This window comes from Oryzias latipes, chromosome 6 (genome assembly GCF_002234675.1).
Source record: "Oryzias latipes chromosome 6, ASM223467v1".
NCBI lineage: Eukaryota > Metazoa > Chordata > Actinopteri > Beloniformes > Adrianichthyidae > Oryzias > Oryzias latipes.
The window spans coordinates 27,919,745-27,932,192 of record NC_019864.2 but is presented as its reverse complement, the minus strand read 5'-3'; the positions used below and the strand labels follow the sequence as shown (position 1 = coordinate 27,932,192).

Below are 12,448 nucleotides of genomic sequence, written 5' to 3'. Positions count from 1 at the left end.
CATCGGCTGCCCTCTCACCTCACTGAAGGATATCTACCGCTGCCTCAGCAGAGTGACTAGCATCATCACTGACTCCACCCAACCTGCTTTCCCCTGTTTGGTCTGCTGCCCTCTGGCAGAAGATACAGGTCCATCAGAACCAGGACAAACAGACTAAGGAACAGCTTTTTTTCCACAGGCAATCACTATACGGGCTACACATACTTCCAACAACTACACCCCACTCTGAAGTTTTACAAATGCTAAATCACTGACTACTACACATGTGTGCAATATCTTGACTTCTGTGCGATAACACACAATATTTGTAAGCTGCGCTCACAGCAACTCAACTCATTCCATTCTATTTTGTCCATATATATAACATTTAACTGTTTCTGTACATATTGTACATTTTTTGTTAGAGATGTGAGTACAGTATTTCTATTTTTTTATTTATCTTCATCACTCTAAGGCTGCTGCTATTTCATTGTATCAACATGTACAATGACAATGAAATGATTCTGATTAATGCAGTTTAACTGTAAAATGATTATTTGCAAGGATAGATAACACTAAAACTATCTGGTGAAATAAGAGAAGTCTTTTCTTTTCTTTTTTTTTTACCTTTGGAGAAGGCAAAATATTTATTACCGGTTTTTACAGAAATATACAGAGAAAAGGTATAACCACAGAAACAAATGTCTTTAAAAGAAAAAAACATGTTAAATCCCAATTCTGCCCGTTAGCCAATATATTTTACATTTTGAGATGAAGTAGAGACTCTGAATTGTCCCTCAGGAGTGGTGCTGTGGTTTTCTGTCTATGTACACAGCCTTCCTCCAAAGAATGCAGAAACCCCTTAAAACCAGATTATGACAGCAGAACTTGGAAGGACATGTTTACTAAGAACAAATCTAGACAGTGTGCTGTAGATTGGGACAGTCAAACACCCGGCTTCGGTCAAGGGATGTATTAAAGGAGTTGTTGCGATACATCCCTGCCTTGCTCAGGTGTTCAGAAAATGTCTGCGATTTGGGGTGGTAAGTGCATGGTGCACTTTCAGAGGTTGGAGGTAGAAGTCCATAGTCTCTGGATGTTGTTCTGTACAGAACACTCATGGCCTTCGTAATGTCCTCCAATTCCACATCTTTCAGCACCGCATTCATAAGACAGGAGAAGACTGGGTTTCCAGGGTTGGTGCACTGTGGGCTGCTACTGCCTGCCTGATACTCCTGAGACAGAGACATCGCTGTGATCCCTGTGAAGAGAATTTAACTGTTACAAAAGCCTTTTTTTATTTGTTTATTTTAGTTTTCCTGAAAATGGATAAGCTCACCAGGAAATACATTTAGTTAGTGACTTTTATGTTGCTTTATTTTGGTGATTATTTCATGGGTATTAATTGATTATTAATTAATACAAACTCAAGGCTAGGTGTGCAATTAATTACTTTTTTCCAAATGAAAGATATTAAATGTGCAGGTAATTATGTTAGTAGAAGCATCTGAACAGTAGGAGAAAACCTGTTATTGGTATTCAAATGTTAAAGACACACAAGATGAAAATGTCATAACAAAAAAAGTAAAAGAATTAAAAATTTATAAGGGATTTGGCTGAAGATATTTCTGCATTGACTCGAAATATTTATATTTAATACAAAAATAGTTTCACGTAAATTGTTTTTTTTTTATCATTTATGTTGTTCTATATGATCTAAAGCTAAACAAATGTTAGCCAACTAGCTTTAGCTGAATGACTTAAAACCTCGATTTGGAGGTTTACCTCACCACACAAAAAGAAGAAACACCTCCACTTAATTTTGTTTTGTAATTTACTCACCTTAAACTGAAATGACAGAACTAAAAAGCGAGGAAATTCAGGAGGACGCGCAGTCCAAAGCTGTGTTTAAGGCACGAAGCGCGTGGTTACCATGGAAACCACTTCACGTTACGTCAACGAGGAAGTCTCTTGCCCCCCCCCTCTTTCTGCGATTTTTGATTTTTTAAAATGGTTTATTTCAAGCAATCAAGGAAAAAAAATACAAAACAATGCAATAAGCATTCATACAAAGACGTATCAATCTTAGGATAATTAGATATTAAACCAAAGATTGCTTGAAAGGGAGTGGAAGGAAGAAAATTCATATATCCCAACACTGTTCTACAATAACCATTTTATTACATGATTTATCAATATCCGGTTCATAACTTTTCATCTGTTATCAATGACTTACAAACACAGTTTCAGGTCATTACGTATGCTTAAGTATCAATAAATCACATGACAATGATGAATTACTTGATAATTATGTAAGGTAGGTTTACTGTAACTCTACTGTAACTCGTGCAATATCTGAAACCAATGTGCAATATTAACAATTCCCAGTGCAATATAATGCAATTTAGAATAGTTATGTAGCTTTGTACATATGTATATTTTCAGTTAAACACAATTTTATTGTTCTTTAGAAGATTATCTATTTTTATTGTTTAAGCAGCTGGAGAGCACCGGAAATTTCGTTGTCACAAGTTTCTTGTGTAACAATGACAAGAAAGGCTTTCTGATTCTGATTGAATATATGTTTAACTATTCTGTATAAAAACATACCACATGCAGATCCGTTATCTAAAATATATTCAGATTGCTTTCATTAGAAAAATCCTGTTTATGATTAAAAATAACACCAGAAAATAAACATAGAAAATTATGACTTTTGGAGCAAGTGAAGTAATATTCAAACAATCGCTTAAATGCTATTTTTAACCTTTTTTCTTTTTGTTCTGTTCAATGTCAGTAAGCCCTAAATATATATATATATTATAATTTTAAGTATAATGAAATTTGTCAAGTTGCGTCATTCTCCTTAAATATATATATATATATATATATATATATATATATATATATATATATATATATATATATATATATATATATATTTAAGGAGAATGACGCAACTTGACAAATTTCATTATACTTAAAATTATAATTTAAAAAGTAATTTCAAATGTATTTTTTACAATTAATATTTTAGAAATTATAATTTAATTACTAAAATATAAGCCATCTAACCTTTTTAAAATTGTTGTTGCCCAAGAGAGAAATGCTTAAAAAATTAAAATCTAAGTAAGTCAGGCCCTTATATTGATTGATTAGTCTGAATCAAAATTGTGTCCATCAAAGGAAAAGCTACATTTTAATGACTGATTGATTGATACTTTGTTCATCCCCGAAATGCAAATTCAAACATTTCATTCAGCCATCAGGTTGACAGACATAAAAGAGATCAAATCTTCATCTTCTACATTGCGCTCAGTCCAGTTCTAAAACAGTCTATGGAGTATCCCTAAAGTCTGCAGAAGAGACGCTGCTCCTCAAGAGGAGGCCAAACACAAGGTGTCTGCCTTTCAGACGCCAAGAAAATCTTTGCGTTTAACCCGCCTCCATGCTTACAGAAAGATTTCACAGAATAGGCCAAACGAATAAAGCTGGCGGACTCATGAAGACAGAAAACACAGATGTTCAGCAAAACTCTTGATTTATTTCAGGCAACACCCTGCAGTGAAGTGTTCACTACACACGGACACATGCACAGCCTGTTATTCACTATACATACACGGTAAAAGCACAATTCATTCCATAAACACAGTTTTAGTGAAAAGCTTATACAAACTGTTAACACGAACACAAAACCAATCAAAGTTTTAGATTTACTCCTAAAAGTAACTTCGACTTCCTACAGTCATGTTTACTCCACGTCAATTTATATTCACTGTCATTTTAAATGTCTTTTAGTTCAATATTAGTGGTTCAACCTGCATGATTAAATCATTAAATCATTTAATTGTCATTTTAACTACTTTTGATCAGGCTACTCAATAGAGTTCTTAAAAACAGACTTAAGTTTAATTCAAACATCAATATGTAGAAACAAAAATGTAAATATTTACCTCGGTACAGAAGAATTAGTATCAGTATTGCATAAAAGGATAAATTCTTTCCTGTATGTAGAAAGAATAATGGGTGTAACTGGAAGAGTTTATCTTATTCTTAAATTAGTTTCATTTTTTTTCATGATTGTTTTGTTTTTATGTGAGCTGATGCCTCTTGGCCTGGTTTCTCTTGAAAAAAGAGATTTTACCTTCACATTTTAACTTGTCTAAAACTACAAACCTTTTTAAGACTATGATTCACTAAGGGATGAGTCTTTTTTTCACAAACACTGATGATCACAGATGAAATGGGAAGAGGCTCCAAAGGTTTTAGTGCACAGACTTTGGTTAAAAATGACATTAATCACGCAAAGATGGCAGCAACCCTGTCTAAGATGTTTTTGGGCTCCACTACCTTGAGGATGAATAACTTATGCATTTCCTGATAAAGGAAGCAGACGGTCTGACCGACGAACTGCTGCAGAGATCCTGTTGGCTTCAGCGTTTGTCACACAGACGGCAAAGGTCAAGGGGCTGCAGGGAAGCTAACGCAGAACAGCGAGTCGTAGCCTGACGGCGCAGCAAACGGCGAGCCCTTAATGCAACAATTCTGGGATGATCCAGGTTAAAGATCATTTTGTCCCATTCAGGCTCAAACTCCTCACTCATCTATCAGTAGAAGAAGTGAGTTCACAACAGTTTACTATCAAACTATGTCGAGTATGTCTGGCTCAACATCCAGATTTAAATCTGATAAAAAAAGGAACGGTGATAAAAATCTAAACATGCAATCATTCTGTAAAAAGAGGTAGTCAGAAAAGGTTTTTGCCTCATGTGCGTGATGTTTAACCGCAACTGAATGTTCAAGTCCCTGAAGTCCTCCTATCAGCTTCTTCTGGTGATGAAAATACAAAAATGATTCAAATCACAATCACAAAAAATAAACACATTTTGTTTCTAATTTTTCATATGGATCAAAGATGACTTCAAATACATTTACTGCCACACATAAATATCAGAGGTCTTTTACATTTTAAGCTTTAATGAAAATTGTACCTGTCTGCATGCTTTTGATTCGAGCCACACAGGATTTTTTGGGTCATTTTAATTGCAGTTATGTGAATCGCAGACACTCATGAACATGTCTGAGATGATAGAGGATTTAAAAAGATTGTGAATTAAAAGCTCCAAAGCTCAATGAGAGTCAGAAAAAGGGCTGATATCTGAACTTGATGACACTCCACCACCTGAGGATCTGAGAAAAGCTTAGTCAGATTTGTGTTTTTTTCTTTTGTTTTTGCTTGTGTAGCTAGTCTTCCTCTGGCTCCCGGAGCCCCTCACTGTGCAGAGTTTTCCCTGTCATCTCCATTAAGGCTTGAACTTCAGGATCCACGAACAAGATGCTCTTCTTACCCTCCTCCTCTTCCTCCTACAACACAAAAAACAGACACACAAAACATTGTTTTAAAAGAGTAAAACGTGTTTTTGTGATACACTGTGCATACGTGTCTCAGCATTTCATTAACGCTGGAGATTTACGAATAAGCAGCTCATGGTTCCTTTAATTAAAGTTCTTTGTGTCTCCTATTGTCACTGTGTCAAAGTGAAGCTCTGAGGAACCTCGGGAGTTGGAACAAGGTCTGTTTGGAGATTTTTCCTGAAGAAAAGGAAGCAAAATGCTGTCTGACCTCCTCTGATTTTGGAGGTTTTCCCACATGCCACACTTCCACAGAGTCCAGAGTGAAGTCCTCGTCTCCCGATAGTTGAGGGCTGCCGTACGTGGTGCACTTGGGCCGTGCGCGGCTGTGACCGCGGCCAAAATCACTGTCCAGCCACAAACCAAAGTATTCATGTTGACCCCCCATACCCTGAGGAGACCAAAAAGTTCTGTTTTCATAATAGTTTGTAAATGTTCATATGCATTTTTTACATTAATTGTGTTCATACATAAATATAAAAACATCCAACGATGACATAAAAATATCTTTTGTACTAACTCTGAATCTACAGCAGCTTTTTCATTTTAGGTTATATGTTAATTTTTTATATAAATACATTTTATAAATAAAATGAACATGCCTAATTATGAATAATTCCAGTAATTGTATAATTATTTGATTAAAATGAGTTTTATTAAATGAGTATTTTAATATTTAAGCAATAAAGTTGTTGGCTCAGTGATTTGCAGCTTTATAAATTGGTGTAAATTGGATTTAGTGTTTAACTAAAACAGAAACACAGCCTCCATCAGGTCAAACTACAATTACTACACTTATAAAAGGATGACTGCAGGCATTAAAATCCTTTTTTACTCATTCAAACTTAATTTAAAGCAGTGCGTATAAAGAAAAGGCACATTATTAGACCAGCATACAAACAGTCACAAATGCAAAGGTTGAAAATGATGGTTTGCTCAGTGAGACAATCACCAAATGCTTTAGAAAAAAAAGAAAAAAATGGCATTTTTGCTGTTTGCTGGCAAGCATTTCGACGTTCTTGAAATAAAAAAATTCCACTAAAGGAGAAACATCTGATCCAAACTGTCTTTCTTATTCATTTATTAACAAATGTGCCAAATTGTAAAACTGTTGTGCATTGAATGGAGTTTTAATAATCTTAACTACAGTTAACATATATTGTTGTTCAAATGACATCTACAGGAGTTTTTACATTTCAACAAAAACCTGTTTTTGTTTTTCACATTTTTGGACCGTAGTTTTTCTGTAACACATAAAGGCTTTGCTGGGTTCTGCACACATTTTAAAAACACAATTACCTGTCAGTGCATTTAAAATTGAGAAATAAACTTTTATTTTGACACAATTATTTATTTTTGTGGGTTTTCCATGTAATGAATATTTGTGGGGCTTTTTTTCATGCCAATTCTTTGTCATGTGTACTGATGGATTAATGAATCTCTCACTATTGGACTGTATTTTCAACTATGTTATGAGTGTAAGAACTGTCTGACATTTGTTAGGGTTCTTCTCGAAAACCCGTGTTCTGCTGGTATTGGTTCTGTTGAAGCCTTTGTGGACAATAATGACTAAAAAGCCGAGCACAGCCAACTCAATTAAATACCTTTCTACTCACTAAGGAATTTCCAAAAATGATTTAGAAGCAGTTTGCGGCCTTAAGACATAAATACATTATTTCTAGACCTAAGATCTAAAGAAGTTCACTAAATAGATCTAAAATAATTAGGCCCTGTTCACCCAGATTTAAGATAATTGAATCACATTTCAGCATATATTTTAAATAAATGATATTTAAAGCATTTTAAGACTTTCTAAGGATGGACAGCTACTAAACTTTGGTGCATAAACTTTATATTTTATCCTGGGGAATAACGTTGCAGTTCTGCCTAAAAGAAATGAGTGCGGTCTCACCAGTCCATTAGGCATGGTCTGCTGGTGCTGGTTCAGGTACATGAAGTGTTCGTTGTATCCGGTTGCTGTGTAAACCCTCATTGTGGGGAAAACAGAGAACAAGAAGCACCTGGAGTCACCTGCACACACACACACACACACACAAACACACACGACAAAAGATGAAGATCTGAGAGGAAAGTCATGTGACATTGCAGAACATTTAAGTAACTCTAACCCTAATTTTTGTCAAATCCATGTAAACTTATGAATACTGACAAAATGAACACAAGTTGGAGGAAAATAGTTGGCCAAAACTCTTCTAAAGTATAATAAAATAACAGGTTGGGCCTCAAACTCTTTTTTTAATTTATTTTCTAATATATTTTGTTTCCTTTGAATACAATTCTTACAAGGCTTTATCAGTGTCAAAATATGAACAATTAAACTCATTTAAATTTGTTTGAATGCTTCAGCAGTGAAATATCAGCATGGAAATTAAAAAAAAGTTACATTATTTAATGAACTCTTTTATATATTTACAAAGTTACATTCATTAAAACATAGAATGAATTTTTAAGGTCATGTCCTGTAAAATTAGACGACTTGTTCTTGTAGTCGTGTCACCTGAAGGGCTTCCAACTATTTTTGTGGTCTTTTAACATTTTTTCAGAACAGAAAAAATATTTATTGGTGAAATGAAGATTGTTTGACACGTCTCACCCTGAAATTGAGGCTTTAACTCCCAGGTGTGTGATGCAAAGCCTCCAAAAATGTGGCCCTTGGTGTCTTTGATGAGCAGCAGGGACGGGCCCCCTCTGGTCAGACTGGCCATCATTCTGGTGAAGCTCTCTCCGTGCACCTGTGTGGAAAACGCAAGCCTCCAGGGGGCGCTGTAGCCATCAGGCACCTATAAACAAAAACAAACAAAAAAAAAAGTGGACTGAATATCTTCCAAACAACATCTCCTTCTGTGAAAATACATTTCACACAATGAATCGAACCCCAGAATAACTGGATGATAAAAGTGAATAACTTTGTTTAAAGTGGGCGTCCTACTGATGCAGACACTAAACTCACATTAATGTACAGCTTTTCATTCTTTGGGCTCCTCAACCTTCTTGCAAATAGAAGCCATTTTTTATTGGTTTTATCAGTTTCAAATCCTGAAAAACCTTTACAAACAAGAAAGTAAGCAGTCCCTTAACCTGACTGACCTGTGGAGCCAGAAACATCAGGGTGGGGATGTCCAGAAGGGAGTTTAACTGATTCCAGGGCGTCTCCCTGCAGGGGGGCAGGAGTTTGGGAGGGGGAGAACTACTCAGAGATATGCTGAGGCCCTCGTCGGCCAGCATCTCCAAGTACAGAGACACCTGAGGGGTTCTAAAGATCCAGTCCTCCAGACAGGAAACATCACAGCTACCCTGATCTGCAGCAACAAAGCAGGACAGAACGTCAACAATCTAATATTCAAGGTGACTAAAAAAAATAAATACGTCTGCTCACCTGAAGGTTTCAGTTCACAGCACAAATGTTCTGCCAAGACTTTAACTCCCACAGAAGAATCGGCCATCTTCTCGGGTGTCCAGCCATCCAGACGCCCTCTATTGATCAAAATCTGAACTACAGCAGAAATCAAGTCTTGGACGAACTGCAGAGAGACGATGACAGTGAGACTAAAGTCACAGAAACCAATACTACGCCTGCTAACTTCCTGTTCAGCTCACCTGAGCCACCTGCTCACAGGTCACAGCTGCAGCAGTCCCTGATGGGTACTGGGACATGACCAGGATGAGAGGAGCACGCTCCTCTGCGGTGCCTCGCAGGGCGTCTGCAAGGAAGATCACCAGCTGCTCCCGGTTCACTTGGGGCGCCGGATGTTGGTTGGTTTTGCCAAAAGCAGGTGCTGCCAGTTCTGGATCAATGCTGCACAGGCAGTGAAAGACCCGTCTGACCAAAGAGTCCGATGTCAGGCTGCCCATTGAGGACTGGAGAAAGAAATGTAAGTCATTACACAACTGTAATGTCAAAATACAATGTTAGTGGGCGGGGCTTAACAAAACAGACTGCAATTAAAAACCTGGAAAGCTTTTATATAGATTTTTGTTCATTTTTATAGAAAGTTTGAATGTTAATTTCAAGTTAGCCTTTCATAAAGTATTTACCTATGAACTTTTTTGAAGAACATGAGAGTTTTGTTTTAATTCAACACTAAATATGGGTCAAAAACATGGAAAGTGCAGGAGTAGTTAGTTAAATAGATAGATGTGCATCCCCAGAGTCTCATTTGCTCATTAACATTCAACTAATCAAAAAAAAGTGCAGCATATGGTAATTGCTTTACAAATAAATAAAAAGTAAATCATACTGTAATTAATTTACAAATAATGAATGAAGGTGCATCATATAGAAAATAATTTACAAATAATAAATAAAAAAATCCATCGCATTGTCATTCATTTACAAATAATAAATAAAAAAGTGCATCGTATAATCATTTAAAAACAAGGAATTTCAACTAATTTATTTAAAACTACTAAAAAGGTGTGAAAGTCATTAATTTAATAAGCTACAATAAAAAAACAGTGTTAAAATTGTTTAGAACAAGCAAAATAATAATAAATATATGTAAAAAAAACAATCTCAAGACCACATCGGAGCAAGTTTTTTTTTAAAACATCCATCATTGCTAATTTTCAGTATATGTAATTAAACTTTAATGTTTTGTTTTTTTAGCAATGTGTAATATATTTATTGCACATGTATAAAACTGTCCTGTTTGTTCTTTCTTTACTCAACCTGTAACGTCTGCCTGAAGGTAAAAGTTCAAAGTGTTTAGAGTGATCTGATGAGTTCAGATAACCCATGATGCAATGCTGCATGCATTGATCAGACTGTGCCCAAGGATGTTGTACCTGTTCTACCTTTTACTGCAGAAGTATGACTTTAAATCAAACTAAAACATGAACTAAAGATCATAGGCTAAGTATGTTTACACACAATGTAATGAACTAATATCCACACTAAGCAATGGGGTTTTTATTCTAAGCCTAGAGGAACCTGTTCCTGTTTGTCCCACCTGAAGCATTTGAAGCGTGATGGCTTTTCCTGGAGCTTCGGAGGCGCCCCCTCCACCAGATACAAGTTTGTTGAACACGCCATCGATTACAGGCCGCTCCTCGGGCCGAAAGCGGGTCAGCCGCTTCTGCACCACTGCGCTCTCCGCGTTACCCATAATGTTCTGCAGACTAAAACGAAGAACAATAAAGAAAATGTCAATATTTTCTCAAATGTAGCATATAGTTCAGCTTCAATAGGTACCAAAAGACATAGTTTTGAGAGAAACTGAATTGCTTTAGACTCAAAGATTCTTTGCATTGACCTGAGCCTTTACCTCTTTTATCTATCCACACTCCTCACAAATATGTGTAAAAATGACATTTCATTGTATGCTATTAATATTTAATAATTTTGTTTTTTTTAAATTGACATGCTATGTTTAATTTAGCAGAAACTCTTTTTATTTCAATTTTTTATTTTGCAGAAACTATCCTTTTAGGCTCTGAAAATAATGGCAAATTGGACATACATTATTAATTATTCAACATAAAACAATTGATTTTAGCCTATCTGCACATCATAAAAGGAGGCTAGAATATACATTTATGGCAAATAAGGTTTAAATAAATTACTTAAGTTGAAAATAGTAAAAAAGAAAACGTTATTTCAAAGAAAAATGACCTTTTACTAACCTCAGCTGACGGTTGTTTACGTTTTTTTCTCTGTTTAACTTGACCTTTCAGAAGAAAATATTTCGACCAGAGGTTATCGACCTCTGGTGAGCACGAGCTCCAACTATCACGAGGTCAATAAGGAAGAGCCCTTTTTTTCCATTCATCCTCTGCATTTCTCTATTTCGACACAGTTTACAAACTAGATACAGTCATATAACGTTGATTAATGGTAGTAAAGGGGAGGGAAAACACGTTTTTATGCATCCCTATTGTTTAAAGTTTATTTTTACCTGCGTTCTGCAAAAATTAAAGTGGGAAAAATCGGTCAGAGTAAAAATAAATGAATAAAACAAAAGCTCTCCATCCGGGGCTCCGTGCATCAGAAAAAGCTGCACCATTCGGTCAGAAACGTTTGCTACGTGACCCGAGGAAGATATTACTAAAAAGAACCACGTTTATTTTATTTATGTTGAATTTGTGTCGATAAAACTAAGATATTGCAAAGACTGCTTTACAATAAAGAAAAATATTCGCTATCTGGTACCGACTTACCTTTTATTGAAAGCTTTTCATTCTGAATCCTACAATTCAACACTTCCTGGATTCAACGAGAGTGACAGCTGTGACGACCAATCAAATAAGCCAACTACTGACACCCTAAATTGTGATTGGTTAATGACTTTTAAAAGGCGGGGCAACAAGAGAAGGCGTGTGTCAGGGGTTTAAACCCCAGAGCCACAAATCCTGTTCCAAATATTCGCACCACAAAATATAATTTATTCAAATTTTTTTAAACATAAAATATGTAAAGATTTATATTCATTAACTTGCTTTTCCGCCATAGGGAAGAAAGAATAAAAAACGAAACTTGCACCCATCATCCGGTTATTATTACAGATAAAAAATGCTATGGTGAAAGAATTAGGAATAATGAGACATTCCTTATTCCTGTTAAGAAAAAGATTAATCACACGTATGAAATGATCACAGTAGAAAGAAATACAAAATTACTACTACCACCACTAATACCACCATCACTACTACAACTACTACTACTACTACTAATAATAATACTAATAATACTAATAATAATAATTTTAACAATAGTACTAACAACAACAACAACAACAATAATAATAATAATAGAAAGAATGCAATTAGTTTTACCTCCAATCCACCATGGTTATGGTGGAGGAAATAAGTATTTCATTCCCTTGCTAATTTTCTAGGCTGCATGGTGGCGCAGTGGTTAGCGCTCTTGCCTCACAGCAAGAAGGCCTCCAGTTCAAGACCCGGCTGGAACTACATCAACGGGGGACCTTTCTGTGTGGAGTTTGCATGTTCTCCCTGTGCATCCGGGGTCTCCGGCTTCCTCCCACCGTCCAAAAAAATGCTTCATAGGTCAATTGGCAACTCTAAAAATTGTCCCTAG

General features: G+C 35.8%; 1 protein-coding gene and 1 long non-coding RNA gene across 5 annotated transcripts; both read right to left on the bottom strand.

Annotated features, from left to right (window-relative positions):
• Nucleotides 1-867: 867 nt before the first annotated feature.
• LOC110015206 lies at nucleotides 868-1,935 on the bottom strand. Its single transcript, XR_002290337.2, has 2 exons — nucleotides 1,822-1,935; nucleotides 868-1,240 (listed from the first exon to the last, which is right to left on the bottom strand). It is a non-coding gene; the product is annotated as an uncharacterized LOC110015206 (long non-coding RNA).
• Nucleotides 1,936-3,503: 1,568 nt separating this feature from the next.
• tldc1 (TBC/LysM-associated domain containing 1) lies at nucleotides 3,504-11,661 on the bottom strand. Of its 4 annotated transcripts, none has more exons than XM_020704240.2 (9): nucleotides 11,569-11,661; nucleotides 10,362-10,530; nucleotides 9,010-9,270; nucleotides 8,789-8,933; nucleotides 8,500-8,711; nucleotides 8,006-8,192; nucleotides 7,304-7,422; nucleotides 5,603-5,782; nucleotides 3,504-5,340 (listed from the first exon to the last, which is right to left on the bottom strand). In XM_020704240.2, exons 2-9 carry the CDS (start codon nucleotides 10,515-10,517, stop codon nucleotides 5,224-5,226), a joined length of 1,377 nt encoding a protein of 458 aa, XP_020559899.1. In that variant the 5' UTR covers nucleotides 10,518-10,530; nucleotides 11,569-11,661; the 3' UTR covers nucleotides 3,504-5,223. The 4 variants fall into 4 exon arrangements, with proteins under 4 accessions (XP_020559899.1, XP_004070221.1, XP_020559898.1 ...); XM_004070173.4 differs by having other exon boundaries at nucleotides 3,504-5,343; nucleotides 11,569-11,660; XM_020704239.2 differs by lacking the exon at nucleotides 11,569-11,661 and adding an exon at nucleotides 11,035-11,539 and having other exon boundaries at nucleotides 5,224-5,343.
• Nucleotides 11,662-12,448: the final 787 nt, after the last annotated feature.

Bases quoted from the DNA above. Each gene is read 5' to 3' on its own strand.
- tldc1 (XM_004070173.4), bottom strand. From the start codon at position 10,517: ATGGGTAACGCGGAGAGCGCAGTGGTGCAGAAGCGGCTGACCCGCTTT. The intron at 8,712-8,788 runs GTGAGCAGACGT...TTGTTGCTGCAG, and splicing joins CTGTGAACTGAAACCTTCAG to ATCAGGGTAGCTGTGATGTT. The intron at 7,423-8,005 runs GTGAGACGTGTC...GTGTGTGTGCAG, and splicing joins GTTAAAGCCTCAATTTCAGG to GTGACTCCAGGTGCTTCTTG.